Below are 21,707 nucleotides of genomic sequence, written 5' to 3'. Positions count from 1 at the left end.
GTAAAAATGTTTTATTTTTCATATTTTGGATGAAATTATTACATTTTATCGCATCAGACCTTGATCATCTTGGTCCTTCTTGCTGCGTTGCTGAGTGGTCACCATGGCAACGTGGCTAGCGCGCCAGTGCAACCTGTAAACGCCATTAGTTAAACGGCAAAGAACTATTATTTTACCATTAAGTAAACATGGCTGACATTTTATCGTTGAAAGAATCGGTTCTGGTCTATTTAGACAGAAGTGGTGGCCTTCAGAAGCTGGCAGACGACTGCAAACCATTCAGCGGTAGGCCTGCTGTGAGGAAAATGGAAAAACTACGTTAGCTAACGTCAACTGTGTTACTTAACCTAGTAGCCATGAAAGCTAAAATCACTAAACTACATTTAAGCTAGGATTTTAAGTTGGCTAACTTTAGCCCTTTCTCTACAGACCCCCAACAGATTGAGGCAGTCTACAGGTTTTGCATCAGTGTAAATCCCTCTGATGTGATAGAGGTGGATCCTGTATTGGGTGACTGTCTTCTGCATGATCCCCTAAGAGCAACATCGTTGTTTCAGTCTGTAAGTGAAAACTGCGAGCTAGCTTAAATGAAATGTAAACTTCTACTGTAAGGTTAACTACATTTGCCTAATTCCTCATTTAGGTTTGCTTCCTGGCCATAAAGACACTGTCACTTCTTGAAAAAATACACACAGAGAGTCAGGTATGAAAAAATAGTTTAGGTGTTGTGTTTATCCCCTTGGTCACTGACAACTTTGTGTTTAGCTTAAGAGCCATAGAGCCAAGTCCATTTCCATAAATCCTAAATGCATGCACCCGATAGGAAAAAGGTAACTTGATTCGTCAGCTCAGTCCTGTAATAATGTGTCATCTGATTGTTCCTTTTGAGGTGAATGTAATTCTGAAGTTGACACACCTACCTCCATTCCCTGAGTACACATTGGACCTTTGTAGTTTTCCGCGTGGGTATGGCCCCATGAGGCCTGTTTCCATGGAGGGCCTGGTCATTGCCATGACGAGGGTCACGAAATACACCCAGGGGGCCAGGTTCCTCTGCATTAATGATGACTGTCCCTGCTCTACAGGTACTGCAGGGAAGACACATTGTCACCCCATGACCCTAATTTTTTCTCTTAGCTTCTAATAGTACTAAGACAGACCACAGTCAGTTGGGTTTGTACACACAATTTTATGTGTTTCAAGCAATTCTCAGACAAGTAGCACTCAGACTTAAAACTGGATTCACATTTGATTTCATTTCCTGGATGCTTTAGGGTTTCACCGCATTCGTGTCCATGCGCCTGGAGCCACAGAGTCAGCTACTGTGAGAAACAACTTCAGCTGCATGATCTGCAGCTCCCCACTGAAAGAGGATGTGAAATTTAGAGTGCTGGGAGGTGAGAGTAATGCCTCTGAATGTCAGATAGCACTGGAGATGTCTGAATTGGTTACTGGGTGGGGGTTAAAAGAAAACTGTATGCATTGTTATGATCTGTATGTTTGCAAATGTGTCTTTGTGGAGACAGACAAACAGCTTGTGGAGCTGATCCATGTCAAAGCACTGGATGGTCTAAGTGTCCATCAGCAAAGCTCACTCAGGTACCAGTCTGTCACCCTCTTTCTCAGAGGTAGGTCTACATCAGACACGTTTACAGAGTGTATGGGTTTTATATTGCTCAAACACAAGCCCACTCTATAATTGTGTAATTGTGTCACATATTACAATGTCACCCAGCCAACAAATTGATTTATTTAATCTGTTTGATAAATGCAACCATTTGTAGCACCATAAAATGTTACAGGAAACAAAGCTAATAGTCAATTTCCATCTGAGAAAGGCAGGGGTAATGTGGCAGGTGAAGAAAAATGTGCACTAGTAGCATGTATTACAACACATCATAATCAACAACAATAATAGCATAAAGCAAAAACACACATCAAAGGTTCACATCAGAGTAGCCTAATCTTAAAACAACAAAGAATACAAAATGATAACATAAACAGTACAGAGTGTAACTAGTCCTTTATAAAGTTCACCTCTGATCTGCTCTTTCAAACAGGATTTGAATTTGTTTGTGTTTTTTGGCATCTTCAAGTCGCTTTTTAATCTGGAGAACAGCTGCAGAACACAATAATGACTCCTTTCCTTTACAACTTCTAAACAAAATCAGCACAAAATCAGTTGATCTCCCTCTGATGGAGTATGAATAGGCATTCCTGTCACATATATGGTACGGTATATTGAGACCGATGGAGATTGTCCATCAACCAGGGAGCTGTTTCAAGCATCCAGCATCCATGTCAGGATGCAGCCACTCTGCTGAAGTGTCCTTGACCATACCTGACCAGCTTCAGAGACTCTGCTGCGTAAGCACTTTGCCTTTTTTGTATCCATAGCATAGAACAAATGAGTACTTTGAGTTTAACTGGGTTAAAAGGCTCAGTTTTTATTTGCAAGTCAAAATCTAAGTCAAAAAGGAAATACTGTACTGTTAATATCCTCAAAATTTAAAAGGGTTATTATTTGTTTGTAAAATCATACTCTCATCCATTATATTCACTCCCAGTCCTGAATAATGTGGTTGTAATAGCTTATATTTACACACAGTCAGATGTACTGAGGTTTGTCATTAATTTTCTCTGGCTTTCTAAATGAGCCTCACTTTGGAACACAAACTTAGTGGGGGAGAGTTCAAACAAATAGATTTTTGTGCAGCTAGCCGCACACAGTGGCTTATGGTGGGATATTAAGTGTTTCTGTCCCCTCTAATAACATTGTCCAGCCAGTACCCCTGAGAGTTTAGCAAATCTCAGCACCAGGATTAACATATTCTGTTGACCCAGTCATGTAGAGGAATTCAATACACTGGGTTCCCGTTACTAAACATATATGTTAATAAGTGCAAGGAACACTCATTAGCTGGCTGTGCAATTCGCACACAGAGAAAACTTTGTTCTGAAGGCCTCACTCTGTGTTTCTCTTGGCAGTGGTTTGTAGGTGGCATGCATGTTTCTTCAATAATCACCAGGCAGCACAGAACAACCCCTTCGAGTGTTACTGCTTTGTTTCCCTTATTCACGCAGATGAGCTGTGTAACTCAATGAGAATTGGTCGACTCTACAGAGTGTTAGGCATTCCTGCGCATGTGCACCAGTGGCCCAGCATTACCTGGAGTGTAGAGGCAAATAGTGTCCAACTGTGGGAGCCAGAGTGTAAGGCAGTAAATGATCTCATATTAAATCCTGCTCCAAATCTATAGAAATCCCAGCCACAGGCGTGTTGATTACAGATATGAATTTTAACACACTAAATATTCTGATTTATTTGAACAATTGTCATATGTTACATGCAACATTGTGCATCATTACCATAATGAAAGATCTATCATGTCTCACAACTCTACCTACAGATAAACATAAAGTCAGTGGCAGCTTCCAGGAGCTGCTGAAGGCCACAGCCAGTTCTCCCTGGAGGTTCTCTGCCATTGTGGCTAACTGCTTTGGGTTGGACGTGGCTCCTCCAGGCCTCTACAACACCTTAAAGCTGTGCTTGTTGCTCAGCTTGGTGCAGACTAGAGCAGATGCAAAAGACACATTTCACAACTTGGATCTCCTAGTTGTCACTACTGACACTCTCATACTAGACAGGTAAAGTGGTCTGCATGACTCAACTTTGCACATCCTAAGTGGACACTGCATGTGAAACCTGAGATTTAATCCTCCTCATTACCTATTACCCCTGTGTTTGTGCTAGACTAATGACATACAGCTTGAGCTTGGCATGTCGTGGGGTCAGACATCAGGCTTCAGGTGAGATGTTTGCATCTCTGTCCCGGGACGAACACGGAGCAGGCACTGCTAACATCCATGCCGGCTCTGCCTTGCTAGCCACTGGTGGCATTTGCATGTTGGGAGATCTGGGCTGTTACAAAAAGGACAGGTTGGATGCCATTCAGTCAGGTAGAGCACCAAAGTGGTTAATTAAATAAGTTATGGCATTAGTTATAAGGAGAGGATTCTGTCAACAATTCACATTATGGATGATGTCTGCCACACATAAAAAGCCAGTGCACTTTGATATTCTTTTCTCAGTTCTGGAGAGCTGCACAGTGTCTGTGTTCATCCCAGGGAAGAAGTATGGTGAGGATGCTGACCAGCAGCTTTCCTTCCCAGTCCAATGCAGCTTCTGGGCCCTCACAGACTCCACAGATGCCTCTCGACGGTCCGGGAAGGCAGACTGTGCCGTACTGGGAACAGCAGTGGGTTCAACCACAACATGGTGTTATATTGCCTTATAACATGGTTTGAATGTGCACTCGCAGGTCTGCCTTGAGATTATTTTGGAATATAATAGTGTGTCTTATGTTAGTGGAATTTAAGCTTTTGTGGTACAGTACACAGTTCAACAAATGTCACATTTCATTCAACTCAGATGTTGAATGTTAGATAGTACAGACAAAACAGGAAATTGAGACAATTTACTTTTCTTGAAGGAAGTGCCCTGCCCGGACAACATTACTTCACAGCAGAGCCCTTGAGGAAAATGAATGCTTTGGTTTTTTTTCATTTACAGGGGAAAGGTTGACAATAAACTGTATAACCAGTCAAACCCAGTTTACTTTCTGACTTAAAAGAGGATTATCTCAGCAGGTCAATACTTTGAAAACAGCACATTGGAAAGCTTTCTAATGCCCATTCTCATCATTGTGAGCAGGAAATGGGTCACGTACCAATTCAGTTGGCAGACGCCTTTGGCCTGGTCATTCAGTGTAGGGATATGCTGGGAGAGCATGCCCTGCTTGCCCAGACCGTCCACACCCTGCAGCAGGCAGTACACCCTGGAAAACCCCTCTACTCATCCTGCTGGGAGTTTTCTACTCAAGACTACCGAGAGGTTAACAAACATGTTCTGTTACCAAGTCCTTTGCATTGCTTTTTTATTACAATACACTGCCTCTATTTTAGTGTTTATACATTGACCTTAAATTGCAATTGCTGTTTTTAATTCTATGCCTTCCAGCTGGTAGCTTATGCACAGAGTTTGCAAGTGGAGCTTAGTCCTGGAGCAGAGAAAATAATCCATGGTTACTACGTGGCCAGCCGTAGAGTCCGAACACAGAGTCAGGGTGTCAAGATGTCTGTGGCCTCTATCAAGCTACTGTAAGCACTCTACTACAAACATTTAATGAATAATTACTGTTTTAGTATTTCATCCTCACTTTCTCCACTATGTAAAGATCATGTCATTGTCCAGTGTAATGTCACTATCATCCACTAGGTGGCAAACTCATCCAAACCACACTCTCAGATGACTATTTTTCATTTGGTTATGACAAAATGTTTACAGATCTTTTCACTGCAGTGACGTATTTTATGTGGAACTAAAACTATGAAAATAAATACATTTTTGACTGTTGGACAAAAATGTCACATTAAGCTTTAAGTCTCAAAACATTTACATGGCCTGTACCTGTTTCCTAATTTTTACAATTTTGCAGATAACTTTTCATTCATCATATGAAAATCACAACCCCTAACTACTCAGGCAATTGTTCACTCATAAATGGTCCTTTTGATGTTTTTCTGTCAAAGGATCTCTTTGGCTGAGGCCCACTGCAAGTTATGTCTCAGAACACAAGTACTGGAGGAAGATGCTGTGATTGCTGTGCTCCTCTGTGAAAACTCAGTCACTCTCAAGCATGGTAGTTTTTTTTTTTTTTTTTTTAAATCATCACCCCCTCCTTACCATACTAATAAGTACAAATACAGTACTTACATTCATTTAATTAAGAAATCATATCCTACAGTTTGTACAAGTTTGATAGATGTCCAATTGCGCATCCTGTTAATTTACATGTCAAATTTAATGCTATTCTGTTACATGGTTGTCCTGTTTATAAGTAGTGTTAAATCAATGCAAGTCAAATACTGTACATAGTCACACAGCTGTACAATGTTTATTGTAGGTTTTATCCTGGCCCTGGTCATTAGTTATTAATACTATTAATAGTACTACTATTAGTGCTACAAATAGCATGAAAGGGCTCTATGTAAACCAACGGTTTCAAAAAGGTGTTTTCAAGGGATGCCTGCCTCTTCCCACAGGGGCCTCTGCTCTTGTTATTCCACCAGACGCAGTGTTTCCTTGTGACCTGGGAGACGTGAATGGTTTGCACAGGCGAGACATGACCCTGGATGATCTCCACCAGAATATCCTACGCTTTATCTACGCCTACGCACCGGGAGCAGACACATACATCACAGAGGAGTAAGACCTCTCTAAAGATTCAGAAACACAGGTAGGCAGCACAAGATCACACTATACATACACCTGATTCATGAATACCGTAAGTATTGTTTTTCATTCATTCATAGTTGTAGACTCATCGAATCAATGAAAGCATACAAAAACAACTCAAATTTAATAACCCAAGGGTGATAGCGGGGGTACTGATGATAGTTAACCAAGATCTGAATACAGTACATGTATAAAAAGAAAAAGAAAAAAAAAAAAAAAAGAAAACATCTAAAATACATAAAAATTCAAAAGATCAAGTCAAGGCATTTTTCTTGCCGACAGGTTTTATTAATGGAGGGCATCAAAATAAAAAAAATAAAAATCTGGCAAATAACTCAAGACTTCCTCCAAATGGTGATCCATCAGCTCCAGCAACACTGCAAAAAAACAACATTCAAACAAGACAGACTGGAGGAGGACACTTTTATTCTTTTTTAAATATATAATTAATTTGTATTATGACGTGAATTCATGATCAGTGCAACAACATTTGTTGACGGTTGGGTTCAGTACTTACTTTTTAAATGAGGCTTCCCCATAGACAGTCACACTCAACTGGCTCTGTAACCTTGCCAATAAATAAGAAATATACAATCAGTTTGAGTGAAAGAGACAGATGTATGGTTTTACAACCTTGTCTTTTAGTTCAGGGTTAGTCACATTGTCAGCAGCCCATTTAGGTCTGATGGGTAAACGGCGAAAAGTGAACTCATCATTACTTCTTTAAATCAGGACATAAAGCAAACAGGCAAGTCTTGATAAGTTGGGACACATACTGCAAATAAAAGTAGTTCAGTGTGGGCTTTACTTACCACAGATGAGATGAAGCAAACACTAAGTGTGTTTTTGTTCCACTGCTGATGCAACTGCTATCTGTAGGGAAATGTAGAAGATTGTTCAAGTTGTCCATCTTCACATTGCAATTCTATAAGTCAAAAAGGACATTTCCTGTCTGTGTGACTTCTTTGTTATGGTAAAAGCTTAAAATCCAGTTCCCTGGGACAACAGTCCAGTAGAACAAGTAAAACTATGGTTGCAGCTGTAATTCAGTAGTCACAATTCTCACCACTCTATTGTCTGATGGGTAAACGGCGAAAAGGTGGACTCATCACTATTCCAGCTGCAAGAGTTGCCAGTGCTCAACATTAAGAAAATTTAATTTTAGCACAACAGAAAAGCCATTTCTGACTTCTGCCACACAGTAAGTTGATGAAACTTTAGAAAATGACCACAGTTGGGAAATTATTTATTGCCACTGATACTACTACTATATACCTCAATTACTCTTCGACAGTACATGCACCTCCGCTTATTAATATTATTTATTACATAAGGAGTTATATTGTATTTTAGACTGTACTTTCATCACCAACCAGTAAACCCACTTGGTACTTGACACTTAGTTTATCTTATACCGACAGGATACTTAATTTATTTCTGACCTGTTTTATGGTGGTTTTTTTTTTTCTAGTACTTTCTCCTGTGTGCACTGACGTAAAGACGAGCTACTGTAACAAAGAGTTTCCCTACGGGGATCAATAAAGTATTTCTGATTCTGATTCTGATTATAGTTGGGCAACGCCTTCCAAAAGTGATTCTATTAAAAATCACTTTTGTCCGGTTTACACCAGGACAAAGTTAAACTGAATTATTTTGAGCAGCTCCTATTTCTAGAGCTGCTTTGGTCACTCAAGTCTCACCATCTATTGTGTCTGGTGGGACAATGTTGTTCCAGCAGCATAAATGTACAGCAGTACAAAACCAAAAAAATACTATATCAAGGAACTCACCTCCTGATCAGCACAGGAGACAAAAGGATTACGTCCAGTGCATCTCCTGTGACCACAGCTTGACATCTGAAGCAGCTGAAGGAAAACAAGAAATAACAGGACTGAGATTAACAATTGTACATCCCATTATCCACATCAAATTTACTATTTTGCAAAACCAGTCTCGACCGATCTTATTATGCTGGTGATTCAGTTAGTCACAGTTTCACCACCTTATTGTCTGATGGGTAAACGGCAAAAATGTGAAGTCATCACTATTCCAGCAGCCGAACTGCCCTACATCCTAAAGCACAGCACAACCAATACTTAAGGCTTACCTCCAGGTCCACACAGTGAAAACCATTACTTGGCCATAGTGGTGACCTGACATCTGAAATAAATAAATAAATAAAAAAGATCACTGAGTAGATTCCACTTAACATTTAGTCCTTTTAAAGTCCACTTTATTCTGACCAATCCTGCAGTTTTGTTTTAACACTGATAAGACTCTCTCTTACCTTGTCAGGTGTACCAATCATAGATAAAATTTGCCATCTTCATCTGCACATCTATAAATGACACACAAAAGCCAAATATTTGAGAGTTAATTCATATTCATTACTTTAAATTGCAATATTTTCCCACAAGATCTGTACAAGTGTGTCAGTGACTTCACCAAACCTCACAAATAATTACTCTCAGGAGTGGCCTATTGATTTTCAGCTTGCATGAATAAGATGTACTGAAGAAATAGCCAATATGGTGACTACAGATGACTGATCACCCGAAGGTCAAAGGGTATAATGTAACACAGCTTGGGAGCATGGTTAACATCGTAGGTTTGAGGACGGGTTCAACAGCAGGTCACGACCTCTGCCATGACCTGACGTCCTCAAGGGAGCCATGATGACTTTCCCCAGTGAAATAATGGGAGAGAGCAATTCCCTGACCAGCAGCTCCTTCGCTTGACCCCTGGACACAGCCAGATATGGTCAGGGCTGTAAGAAGCTGAATGACACAGAGGGCGTTTTCCCCCTTTTTAACTGTCTAAAAGAATGATTTATTGCATTACTTCAGGGAGGAGACCTAACTTTACAGAGACATCAAAACCAATTTACTAGTTTTAATTAGTAAACTGTTACATTACGTTTGTAACGTTGCATTAAAGTCACTGTCGTCAAATTTGCCTGGATATAGTCTACAAGGGACGTTTAGCATATAAAATTTGCTTTTAGCACAGGTGTAAGAATAACGATAGCAGGCCCTGCGTTAAATTCAAATCCACGTGCGTTTACATCACAATGCTAGGCTTCATGACTAAACGGAGAAAAAAGTTAAACTTACGCTATCCATGTGCGTTGTATTATACGATTAATATTGAGTAACTTTATCTTAGGTGTTTGGTTTGGGAAGTGATGAAGACTCCTCTAAATCAACTGTTGAGCTGCGCTCTTTTCTCCCACGTGGCCGAGATATGAGCTAGCTGTTAGCTAGCATGCAATGCTCGTGGTCAAGAGCTAAGTGCGAATCCGCCTGGAAACACGTCCACGACATGCAAACAACACAGCTGTGGACACATATAAGACCACCTCACTACTGCCTACCTTCGTATCGAAGATTGAACATGATGTAGTCTTCTTAGTTTTCAGATGTGGTGAGGAGCCGGTCACATCTCTGCTCATGGTTGAGTCTCCATGAAAAGAGGAAGGATTTCCGGATCCGAGCTCCCTTTACTGCGCCCCAAAGCTGCGCACTGCAGCTCATGAAGTGCACAGCTGAGCAGTAATTATATTGTCAGCACCAACTACATCCTATTTCGTTCGTTGACGCTCATATTTAAGATAGAAAAATGGCCAATGAATGCATTCTCTCCATTGCATTACACAAAAGCACCAGGTTTTTGTCGAATTAGTCATCTATAGTGGAAATTCAGATTATCTTTATTTTCTTCAGCTCACTGCAGATAAAACACACACGGCTCTTTATAGCTGATAGTTTGTATGCCTATAACCTCCCTCATTTTCCCCAAAACTGACACATACCACCCATTATCTCCTCTTAAAAATGTTCTCATTTGCCTATGCATTATCAATATTTTAAGTTACATCATATGATCACATCAATTGGTCTAACAAAGTTCAGCAAATAAAGACATTCTTTTTCTAATGAGTGTCAAAAAGACATGAAGGCAACTTCATATCACTTTTGCTTCCCCTGAAATGATACATTGTTAAAATATAAAATGTGAAGAGGCTAACGCCTTTAATCTGTACAAATATAGGTAGGCTAATAATTGTTTGCTTCACATGTTGACACTAAACACAGCGGAACACCTTAAGATGTGTAGGCTATATATTTCTTATCGTTTAGCCCACTGGATTTCTAAAGTCAGCTTAAAACTACTCAGCCTAAAGGTCAACTGCATATTAATCAGTCAGGTGCAGTCATTTTGCTGCAATTAAATTTTGTGTTGTGAACTATAAATTCTTTATTTCGCCTAAAAGCGAGTAGGCTACCACAGCTGACTGATTTTAGTTGAATATTACTCTTAGTCACAGAAGTAGCGCGACTGTCCGGTGATCACAAGAACAATCTTAAGTGGTTGAATTACAATATAATAATAATAATAGCCTAATAATAATAATGATAATGAATGATGCCCAGACAAGCTCTATTTGAACTTTCAATTATTATACGTTTTTATATTCTTATATAGGCCTAATGAAAAAAGGGCACTCATAAATTTTCTATTATCGTCAAAACCTCAGGAGACTCGTCTTCTTTCACTGAAGTCATTTATTCACAAACACATTTACAACCATGCATGTAAAAATAAGAAGGAACATGAGATGAAGAGCCTCTATTGTTGACTCTCTGACAGACCACTTCACATGACAGATGTTAAGTTATTCACACATGCATTTAGTGCAAATGTTTCAACTGAAAGTGCACACCTCAAGCATGACGGGCTCATTACCCCATGGAATTTCTACACATATCATGGAACATGTATGAAGCTGCACAATGCAGGGCAAACAGGATTAGGCAAAATAACAACAGAGAAACATAATCTATGCTTTCTCCAAATTTATACAATAAAATTCACGTAATATATTAATTTACAAAGTGTACTGGTAGGGCTTTAGTGGAAGTAAAATCAGACAGCTAATTGTTCTACAATCATAAGGCATATGCTGCTGCCACAGTAAACAGCATGAACTCATGCAAATATGAAATTGTTTCATACAAATGATTTAAGCCTATTACTGGGAGGTGGACGATGAAGGGCCTTGATTCTCTGACTCTGAAGGATTTGTGGTGTTGAGAAACTGTCCGGATGCTCCGACGTACAGTCTGGATCGCATAGGCCATTTCTGTAAAGATATTTCATTTGTTAGTAAATCGGCCTCTAAAATAGGCCCAAAGGCCACCGAGGATGATGTTGAGGAAAATGTGATTAGTTTTAAAAGTAGGCTAGATCTATGCAGCGAGAATTGTAGTTCAGAAATTGTTTATCAAAACAATTTCACTATTAAATACTGAAGCACAATTGACAACAAAAACAGATGAACATCTGACATACCTCCTTTATTATTATTATTATTATTATTATTATTATTATTATTATTATTATTATTGTTGTTATTATTACTGACCTTCACTGGGTGCAGGTAGCCGTCACCTTTCAATGAGTGTAACGCCTCTGTTTGTTTTGTGCTCTCTCCCTCCTCCGTGCCTTCTTCTTGTAGTGTTCGAGTCAAATGGGCAATATAGGTGGTGGCCAGTATCAACACGTCGAGTTTGGACAGCTTGGTGTCCGGCGGTACGGACGGCAAAGTCCTTTGTAGCTCCAGGAACGCGGTTCTCAGGGTTTGCACTCTGCTCCTCTCCCGCGCCGCGTTAGCTGCTGCCGGGCGTCCTCTGCCGCCGAGCCCGCCGGCCTGGAGCACCCTGGCCCGCTGGAGCTCCCGACGACGACCGTCCGGACTGGGACTGGAGCTCGGACTGGACGCAGGGCTGTCATCCACTACCGCCCCGGAGCAACTACCGCTGTCCATCCGGAGCGTCTGTCTTCCAACCATTGGGGTGCACTTACAGACCTGAAGAATTAGGCTACATCAAAAAGACACATCTCTTTTAGAAGTTTAACCTGGCCATTATATTGCACGATTTATTTAGCTCAAGATATACCTGACAACACTTATTTATTGTAGCCTACCTCTGTTCTACCTTTAACTTAACTTGTAATTTATATGATAATTTTAGTTATTGCCTATGCATTTATTTATTAAACCATAACTTAAGTTGTCTGCTCTACAGTCCATTGTTGAAAATGTATGTTGTAAAATTGCATGGTCTCATAGTCTACAGCTCATCCACTAACAAAAAAAAAAAGCCAAAGGACAGAACAGACAGCTGTCCAAAGTTGCATTAAAACATCTGAGTTTGTGCTGATTGCTCAGTGACATGTCAGAAGACCTGCAGTACAAATGAAGTCCCTGTCAGACATACTGCCAGTGTACAAACTCATGAGAGTAGTTTCTGGTTGGCGGTCTGATATGGAGTTTACCTCTGGTATCTCTCAAAGGCTCCGTCTTGAAAAACGACATGAAGGCAATCCAAAGAGGGCTTCGGTAGGATGGAGAATTTGCTCTTCAATGCAGAACAGTCCCTGTCCACGTCCAGCTTATCCTTATAAAGTGGCAGTACCCGTACGCTTATCCAACACTTCACCTGTGTGCGCAAAAGTCTCAGGAGCCCTTCATTTATTGGATACACAAAGCGGTGCACAAGTATTTCACTCAGACGTAATTAATCACTCGCCCCATAACTGTCTCTCGCAGTAGAGAAGACTGCTCTTTCCCTTTCCTAACTTATTTCAGTCTGAGGCAGCAGAGGCTCGTTTTCAACGCCAGAGGCAGGACTCTCCTTTCCTTTAACTCTGATATGTGGTACGCCATATCCCACTCTAATTGGCTGCGAACCTGACACTGTATTTTCTTTATAAGCCTATCAAAAAGTGGCAACGGGAAGAAAGTTAGTCAAAATTACCTCAAAAATGTGCTCGTCGTCATGGTCAGAAATAAAGGTTAATCTTTCAAAACGCTATTTGCAATAGACCTGGAAGACAAGCTGACAAGTGTAAGGTGATATGCAAAACACTTGACTAATTGCCAGGGTGTCTTGAATTGCGAGCTCATTGGAACAGCTAATAAATAAACTCCAGCACTGCAATCAACAGGCAGGCGTTGAGGAAATTCTTGTGAGACTCATAAATTAATCACTCTGATTTCCAGGGCTCCAAACGGAGATGTCGGCAAATTAATGAAAGGAATTATTCATAATATGTATATCCTCGGACTGTTCTCAATAAACATTGTTTTTGTAAGGATGGAGTAACAGTATTGCTTCAGGCCACTAATTATAAGGCCAAGTAAAAGAAGGTTAAGTAAGCTTGTTTCCCTAATAACCCCGCATCTTTCAGGGGTACACGCCCACGTGGCTCCTAAAAGCTCATTCAAACATATAGTCACAATGATGACAACAAATACATCTGTATTGTTACTCTATTTGCTATAAAAGAGTACTGAATCATTTATCACAGTTGTTTGAACAGAAGCATATGTTGTTAGCTTTCGATAATGTAAAGCCTTGTAATGGTAGGGCATAGGGATCATTTAGATTGTGCCACTCTGCATCTCGCGGTTCACTTATTTGCCGAAATGCATGAAGAAGAAAAATTACATGCACCATAGAAAATGTAACCGTTTGTGTTGGATAGATTATTAATATCCTCAGACCCCAAAAAATGGAATTAGAAATAAACCAGCTGTGAAAGTGAGGGAAAGAAATGTGGCAAACCATTAACTCATAGTTTTACTCTTTAATTTCGTTTTTAACAAAAGATTATTTTCAGCCTATTAATTAATTTATAGGACATTAGATGTAGTTATAACAGAAAGATAAAAACATTTGAAAATATGCTGCGAAAAGTCTAATTTTTAAACCACTATAGGTCAAGGATACTGCAGGGACTCTGAAGTGCCTGCAGGTAGCAAATGGGTGACAGTGACTGTTCTGTCCTGCTACATATACAAGGATAAAAGATCGACAGCTGTGATGACCAAGGTGCTTAAACAAGGCAGTAGCAGGATGAGTCCTGGGCTCTGGCTAATGTGTGTGTGGAGGAGGTGGAGATTTTAGTGGACTGGTAGGTTTGTCTTAGGCATCAACATGACTGCAGATGGGTGATGAGACAGCCACATGATTGAAAAGTCCACCCATAGGAATCTTTAATTTTTGTGCCCTATGATATATAAAAAAAGAAGAACAGGCATTATCAGATCATGGGGTCAACAATCATAGAGCGTTTGGTTTTGGTTTTGTTCATTAGAGATTGACAAAACTATTACAGCGGCTGATAAAGAAATAAAATAATAAAAATTAAAATAACTGACACACACTGACATAAAATAACTGATACCACTTTAAAATAAAACTAATCTAAAAAGTGAGTTCAAACCTATTAGCAGTCACTCATAATTTGTACATTTCATCATATAGTATACAAATTCAGACAGCTGGTTGTAACACTGAGAATTTAATGTCTACAGTTAAATCATTTAGTAACTAATGAAACGGAGTGTGTCAAAAATGTGTAATCTCTCGCGTTAACAAAGATCTGTGTGAACTACGATACTGGACCTGAGAGCCTGCTGCGGCTTCCACCTCTGCACGTTAGCCTGGCTGCAGATGTGACCAGGATGTGGACCCTGACCCATGTTAAAGTCATCTGGAATATAAACAAAGTCACAGTAGAACCCACACACACACACACTCAAATATGTAAAAACACACCCAGCATAATAAAGTAAAGGCTGATGAATGTGAAAGTCTTTAAAAATCCAACACTTTTCTAGTGGTTTCCACATTTTACAAAAAAAATATAATATGTTATTATGATGTGGCTGTTTCACTACATAAAAATACACACTTAAATAATCGATACATGCAACTAAATCAAAGATGTGACCGTGCAAAAACAAATGACAGTGAAGACAAAGTAGGAAAATTTAAATCACTGTAAGAAATTAAGGGCTGATTTGTTAAAATATGCCCGATCCCATATATTTATTTAATTTTATTAGGGAATAATTGTGATAATGTGGGCCAAGCTGATACAGTAAAAAGTACAGAATTCAGTGGCTTACTTGTTAAGGGACAAGGGATCAAGGGTCCGGTCATTATCTGTTTGTTGTTTTTTTTCTTCCTGGCCTCTTTGGATGCTTTCCAGTTAATGAGGAACTGTCTGGTTAGCTCATTAATTTCCCTCCCATCGAGAACCTCTATAAAAAATAAATCAAGAAATTAAACAAACAAAAATGTAATTTTAAATTGAAAAGTGAACAGTGTATATTTTTACTTCCATCATTAAGCGGTGTCTTAAATATTAGCCTGGGTATATCAAAGCTATAAAGTGCATTTTCAGATTAGGATGCCATTGAGCAAGAAAATTAATAATATCTCACCAAGGCTTTTGCATACGGTTATCAGGCAGTCTCTGTACTTTGCTTTTTTACACACAGGATTTCCACTTAAATCCATTTGAAGCAGCTGAGGCCAGTGGCTGAACACATCCTCTAACTCCTGAAAATACAATATTACATACATAATATGTTGTGCTTTCATTTTAACCACTAATGATTCAAATGGCAATACTGTGTCTCTAAAGCTATGCACAGTAACTAAAAAAGGAAACAATTGACAACTTTCTTTTAAACAAATATGATGCATGTTTATAATATGATTACTAATCAGAGACAAACACCAGGGCAACTTTTAAAGACATGTGAAGTGAATGGTAATGTGAAGTACAAGGGCCAATGGAAAGTGCATAAACAACACATCAGTCTATTTTAATAAACAGTGTCGCCGGTGTCATGTAACTACAAGTTTTCTCCTGGGGCAGTGTGAGGCTGGCTCCTCCAGCGAGTTGCCTGCAGTTGTATGTTTATCTAAAGGCACATTAATCCAAGCCTGGAAATATGAATACTCTCTGGACACGCTCTGATTGTTCATTGCCTTCCTGTCTTGGCCAAAGAGCTTCCACTTTTCCAGCTCGTGCTGCAATCAGTTCAGAGGGGACCCCTGAGCACTGCGCGCTCCCAGGCTTTGATAAATGATCGTGTCAGGGCCGTCACTCAGAAGGCCCTCACCGAAGAGCAGCCCAGCGCCAAATTGCCCCCCACGCGGGGGCGTGGACAACAGCAAAGGCTGGATACTCACTGAGCTTGGCTGGCTCTCTTGCCTGGACTAATGATGGGCCAGTTATGAACCTGTATTTGACCAGGGCTTCGATTCCCCTGTCCTCTCTGCTCTGCACACAGCTAACGGTCTCTGAAGATGTTCCCCATTTGTCACCCTAGCTGACTGCCTGTCATAATCTATTTTAAAAATCCATAATGTTTCCTCTGGATTCTGAACAAATGGCGCAGAAGAAGGGATTGATCCTTTGGAGTGCTGCCTTTGCAGGATCAATAGTGGCAGACGGGTTGTATAAATTAAAGGAGATATCTGCTAAAAATGACACGTGTACAGCAATTACCTGCATCAACGTTCTCAAAATAAAATCACTTGTATTTGAAACATAGTCAATTATAAAATACTTTCCATGTGTCATCCTGGTGTTAAATGGCAGTAAGAAAGAATTAAATTAAAATTAAGTCATCAACCTTTTCAGTTAATATTTCAGTTCAAACAGAAAATGTTCTGCCATCAGAAACTGAGCCTAAAAAACAAGCAGGTCATTTTTCAAGAAAGCCAGTGAGCATAAATCATATCTCTGCCTCAGATGAATCTCCCATCAAGTTAAGTACTGGTGGTTTAGGGTATCAAATAGAGGATTCTGAGGCAGAGAGGAAAAATCAGCCTCCTAAGGAAAGAGAGAAACTTGTGCTTGTTTAAAGCTGTCAGTGAGAAAAGTCTCAGGGGAATGGCCCGCTGATTTGTTGAATAATTCTGACCCTGTGCGAGTCATGGAGACTGGGAACCTATGGCGGGATTTGCAGGATTTGGTTCTTTAGAACCCTGTTCTCCATATCATTTCACACATCACTGCAGAAAGCTACGGAACAATGTTAATGCTGACCCGATCAACTAATAGCTGGTATGTTTACTTTAATATGCGATGTCATGCATAGTTGCTGTGATGTGGTACTATTTGCTTTGACTGCACAGTGCACAGCATGCAGTCAGTTTCTGTCACACTGGAGAAGTCTTGAATGGCATCTTAGTTAAGTTTAAAAAGAAGAAGCTATATTTACCTCCATATTGTGCAATTTATTGTCAGCAGCAGATAAATGCTGGAGTTCCTTCAGCACTGCCAGGTCCCTGATATCATCAATGTTGTTGTTATTGATATTCAGGACACAAAGAGATTCCTGTGCAAAGAATTCAGATTCATGAAGAGAGCAGAGTTAATTTTACAGTTAATACAATGACAGAATATTACAAATAAATATTACATTGTGGACCCTAAAGGAGAAAACCCAGCACACTTCAACAAAAGATACATATTATTGAACCTTAGAGTTATTCAAATATGTAAAATAACTTCCTAGAAAAAGGCACAAGTACATTAATATTAATTTATTATGGACACTCAAAGAAAATGCTACTGTCTACAAAACCATATTTAGAGGAAGTACATTACAATACTATTGTGTGTCCCCAAAATAAATGTGCACTTTACAGCATTTCAATCTCTTTCTTCACTTGTGATCCATTTGGATTAAGCATTTAGATCTCTTTATATGCCTGAACTACTAGGATCATGTCCAAGTCAGACTCTAGATAGTGCTGTTGCTAAATATTCATCTTGGTTTGAAGTTCTATAATGGCACATTTATAAAAAGCTGGAACTCTTTAAATTTGCACAGCAATTTCTTTAATTATCCAAACAAACAAGAAGCTGAGACTTATGGTGTGTTTATCCATGGCCTGGGCAGTAAACGAAGTAAACAGACCTAACTGATTTGTCAGACCAGAGAGAGCAACAGAGGTCTCTTTGACATCATCAAACCCAGCACAATACTGCTTTTACATGGATCACTGGCCTCTGAGAAATCTGAGATCTTCTAAACTGGGTGTGATAACCTACCAGGTTGATACACCACACCACAGAAAATTAGGCTTTCCTCTGACCTTCTGAGCACTTAAAAATATATATAATTTGAAATGAAGAAAGCCTGAATTACTCAGGGAGTGTGGATCATCCTTCTTTTCTCATACTATCTCTGTAATGAACAGTGTAAAAAAATAGGTCATACAGCCAGTGAGAGAAGAGTCCTGGGGTCAAGGAGCAACTTTTCCCCTGGTGCCAGCCTTTGATTCTCCAGATGAAGCTCTTTGAGCTCATGGAGCTTTTCTAAGCCCTCCACCACTGCAATCCTGTTTCCACCCAGATACCTACAGAGCAGGAAAACACCTTAAACTTTAAATGATTATTACAGCACAGGACAACAATCTGATAAACTTGTCTACTCACAGTTTGGAGAGCTTCTGCAGATTGTAGAGATTATCTATATAAGTGATGTTGTTGTTCTGCATATACAGATGGGTGAGGTTGGAGGCAAAGCCAAGGTTGCAAATGTGTGTGATCTGATTATCATACAGGTAAAGAACAGTGAGGTTTCGACACATGGAGAGATCACCCTGAAAACAGAATTTAAAAGTGAGGCATATAGGAGGAAGAAACGGTAGAGAATGAATAGTTAGTGTTAATATTGACTACTTACAATATCTTCGATACTCTTGCTGGAAAAGTGTAGGTGGGTGAGTGTCTTGAGGTACTCTGGGAAGGAGAGGCCCCTTTTCTTTTTGAAGTGGTTTCTAGATTTAGCAATCAGATCTATGGTCAGGCGTACCATGGTGGCTCGTCACAGACGCTGCTTTAGAGAGGATCCTTTTCAGCTTCAGCCAAGCATTCAGCCCTCAGCAGTGACTAGATCCGTCTGGGGGAAAAATGGACATGTGAGCTAAAATACACCTTAACTAGCAAACAAATGTTCCTCTGAATAACTATTTACTAATGTCAAATTACTTCAGCATTTGTAATCACAAATGACAGGCAAAGATTAACCTTGTACAGAGCATTAAATGGCCTAAAACCTAATTGTCAATTCACAATTAGGGATAATTGATGGGAAAAAAACAACACTATTCTCCAGGAATAGTGTTGTAATTAGAGCGGTCAATTCCCCAAGCAGAGTGAGCAGTGCTTCTACTACCTCCTTCCATACAGTACCCATTGTTTATTAGCTTGACCTGATATTGTCATATGACAATTTGCACTTTGATTTTACTTTGCAAATAGGCATTATTATACATCACTTCTCCACCTAATTGTGGCTAAAATATGGTGGTGGATAGAGAAAGGCAGAGAGAATGTGACAGCAGGTCTTTTCCACACTTGATCTCAAGACATCAGACCGAGGTTATAGGAGACAAGAGCCACTGATCGATAAACCAGAGCGGAACTATAGACAGAAGCTATAGGCTAACTGAATTTATTCACCCCTGGGCCTCTGTTCTCCAGGGACTTTGGGACAGCAGTTTATCACTGTCTCTCTTAGATGTCCGGGTGCAGTACGTGAGGGACAGGATATATCCACAAAAATGAATGCAGATAGCCAGTGAAAGGTGGTGATGGGGTCCACACAGCTGGAGAAGGCCCAGAAAAATTTCAGTAGGGTATTATGAACTAAAAATGGGCCCGGCTTATGTAGATAGCGATTGCTACATTCATAGTTAGCTTAAAAGCTATCGTAACACTGTAACGTTAGCGTCCTCCAAATTTAGCATACAATTTCCTCTTATTATGGTGAATTTGGACACGTGTAAAATATTAACTAAACTCTCCTACCTCTCGAGGTCTTCAGCAAAATTTTAAATGCGAGCTAGCTAAACAGTTTTAAAGAAGTTGTAAAGCAAACCACGAGTTAGGCCGTTATGTTTGAGACCATGATGTTGCTATGGAAACCACGGAAGCAATGCGTCAGTCACAGAATCTGACGGGTCACAGAATTTGGTGCAACACCGGTGATGCGGAAGTAAACAATGAAATAATTCTATTTCTGTGGCATTTATTATGGTCAGCAGTATTATTTGGGTTACAAACACAACCAAACATGCATAACGGTTATCGCCATTTCAGGGAAATACCAGTACTGACGTTAATTTAATTTTAATTTTATGTATCTGCATTTAAATTGTATAATTAAATGCAAATAAAAGCAAGAGAAATCATGGATAAATTATGGTTTTGACAAAAGGGAGTGACTAACTAAATTCTGCTTTATTATTCTCTAATCCAGTAATGGCTTTGTTAAAAAAATAATTGTTACTATAAAAGGAATTGAACAGGAATGTTACAAACTATTTTGCAGTGTAAGTAATAAGTCTTACAATGGCCTTATCACATCCACTGAACTAATTGTATACTAAAACTTTATGCTGTTTATATTTTCTGACTTGCTCTCAGCTAAGACTACATTTCTCCAAGCGATAGTGTATCTTTCAAGGCAACATACCAAATCAGGACCACGGCCCATTTCTCCCAGTGACCTCTGCATTGTTAATCTACATCATGTCAAGACCTGGTTTTCCTGTAAGGGAGTGACTTGCCTCCACTTATGCAGGAGCACATGGCAGAGAGGAAGTGTAGCACCTCCAGCTTTCTGAGCTGGGATCAGCTTCTTCACACAAGGCACCATGCTTGTGATGTTAATTCTTATGAGAGCCAAACTAAACATAACATTTCAAGATCTTAGTGGGGTCATTAGATCTATAGGGCTAAATACTAGCTACCCAGCTATTTATCATGAGCCTTATCAATCTGCTGCTCTCATATCAGTCAATGCCAAATCACCCAGTTGTTCACCCCTTTATTTTTGTGTGGACATTCCACTGCAATCTGTGAAGGCTTTTTTTATAGTAATGGGGAACATACTTTGGAATTAGAAATTTGCTAAATGTTAAAATAGTAAGGTAAAATACAAGGGTAATGGATTTTTGGCTGCCCACAATTTGACTTGATTAGAATTAACATACATTTTCCTATTCCATCTTTAGTCATGCATACAAATGTCCATCTGGTGATAATCACAATATTTACATGTCCAATGAGTTCAATATGTTTCACTGACCAAACATTAGGTAAAACTATTTTAGAAGTGCATACTCTAAATACTTTATCAGCACTGTGACAGTCATCCATGTAATACATTTAAATATCTGGCAAAAACATGAGGTATTCAGTAGACTATGTGTGCAGAAAACCTATTCAACAATTTCAAATTCCTAAATTACATTAAATATAATCTAATAAGTTTCCTCTTCCTAAACCTCTGTACTGAACACCCTCCAATTTAAGACATGGCTTAAACTAATGGTAAAAGAAAATCATTATAAGTCGTGCCAAAGCTCATGCACATGAGAAAAAACAGACACCTCCACTGTCCCATGGGGACTGTCTCCTCTGCAATACATGACATCAAAAATATACATTTAGCCATTACAATACCATAAAAAAGACATGACACAAACCCAGGTCAAAGCGGCTGTCTGTAAAAAAAAAAAAA

The 21,707-nt window shown here is 39.5% G+C and overlaps 3 protein-coding genes across 6 annotated transcripts; 1 reads left to right on the top strand and 2 right to left on the bottom strand.

Annotated features, from left to right (window-relative positions):
- The first annotated feature begins 91 nt into the window (after positions 1 to 91).
- Positions 92 to 6,272, top strand: mcmdc2 (minichromosome maintenance domain containing 2). Of its 2 annotated transcripts, XM_044175618.1 has the most exons (14): positions 96 to 285; positions 430 to 560; positions 644 to 703; positions 890 to 1,085; positions 1,275 to 1,397; positions 1,527 to 1,628; positions 3,085 to 3,213; positions 3,411 to 3,648; positions 3,755 to 3,960; positions 4,093 to 4,259; positions 4,715 to 4,894; positions 5,021 to 5,160; positions 5,593 to 5,702; positions 6,106 to 6,272. In XM_044175618.1, exons 1-14 carry the CDS (start codon positions 189 to 191, stop codon positions 6,270 to 6,272), a joined length of 2,046 nt encoding a protein of 681 aa, XP_044031553.1. In that variant the 5' UTR covers positions 96 to 188. The 2 variants fall into 2 exon arrangements, with proteins under 2 accessions (XP_044031554.1, XP_044031553.1); XM_044175619.1 differs by lacking the exon at positions 5,593 to 5,702 and having other exon boundaries at positions 92 to 285; positions 6,106 to 6,244.
- Positions 6,273 to 6,564: 292 nt separating this feature from the next.
- On the bottom strand, positions 6,565 to 13,788 carry LOC122866247 (transcription factor 24-like). 2 transcript variants are annotated; one of them, XM_044175632.1, is made up of 9 exons: positions 12,638 to 13,788; positions 11,724 to 12,180; positions 9,672 to 11,441; positions 8,586 to 8,636; positions 8,406 to 8,458; positions 8,089 to 8,163; positions 7,111 to 7,171; positions 6,816 to 6,866; positions 6,565 to 6,675 (listed from the first exon to the last, which is right to left on the bottom strand). In XM_044175632.1, the coding sequence occupies exons 2-3, from the start codon at positions 12,147 to 12,149 to the stop codon at positions 11,331 to 11,333; spliced, it is 537 nt and encodes a 178-aa protein (XP_044031567.1). In that variant the 5' UTR covers positions 12,150 to 12,180; positions 12,638 to 13,788; the 3' UTR covers positions 6,565 to 6,675; positions 6,816 to 6,866; positions 7,111 to 7,171; positions 8,089 to 8,163; positions 8,406 to 8,458; positions 8,586 to 8,636; positions 9,672 to 11,330. The 2 variants fall into 2 exon arrangements, with proteins under 2 accessions (XP_044031567.1, XP_044031568.1); XM_044175633.1 differs by lacking the exons at positions 8,406 to 8,458; positions 8,586 to 8,636.
- Positions 13,789 to 13,931: 143 nt separating this feature from the next.
- On the bottom strand, positions 13,932 to 20,126 carry ppp1r42 (protein phosphatase 1, regulatory subunit 42). 2 transcript variants are annotated; one of them, XM_044175631.1, is made up of 9 exons: positions 19,991 to 20,126; positions 18,864 to 19,079; positions 18,614 to 18,780; positions 18,396 to 18,534; positions 17,391 to 17,507; positions 15,597 to 15,714; positions 15,279 to 15,413; positions 14,773 to 14,860; positions 13,932 to 14,374 (listed from the first exon to the last, which is right to left on the bottom strand). In XM_044175631.1, the coding sequence occupies exons 2-9, from the start codon at positions 18,993 to 18,995 to the stop codon at positions 14,290 to 14,292; spliced, it is 981 nt and encodes a 326-aa protein (XP_044031566.1). In that variant the 5' UTR covers positions 18,996 to 19,079; positions 19,991 to 20,126; the 3' UTR covers positions 13,932 to 14,289. The 2 variants fall into 2 exon arrangements, with proteins under 2 accessions (XP_044031566.1, XP_044031565.1); XM_044175630.1 differs by having other exon boundaries at positions 19,643 to 20,123.
- Positions 20,127 to 21,707: the final 1,581 nt, after the last annotated feature.

This window comes from Siniperca chuatsi, linkage group LG19 (genome assembly GCF_020085105.1).
Source record: "Siniperca chuatsi isolate FFG_IHB_CAS linkage group LG19, ASM2008510v1, whole genome shotgun sequence".
NCBI lineage: Eukaryota > Metazoa > Chordata > Actinopteri > Centrarchiformes > Sinipercidae > Siniperca > Siniperca chuatsi.
Note: the sequence above shows the minus strand (reverse complement) of the source record. Positions and strands in the feature narration are given on the sequence as shown.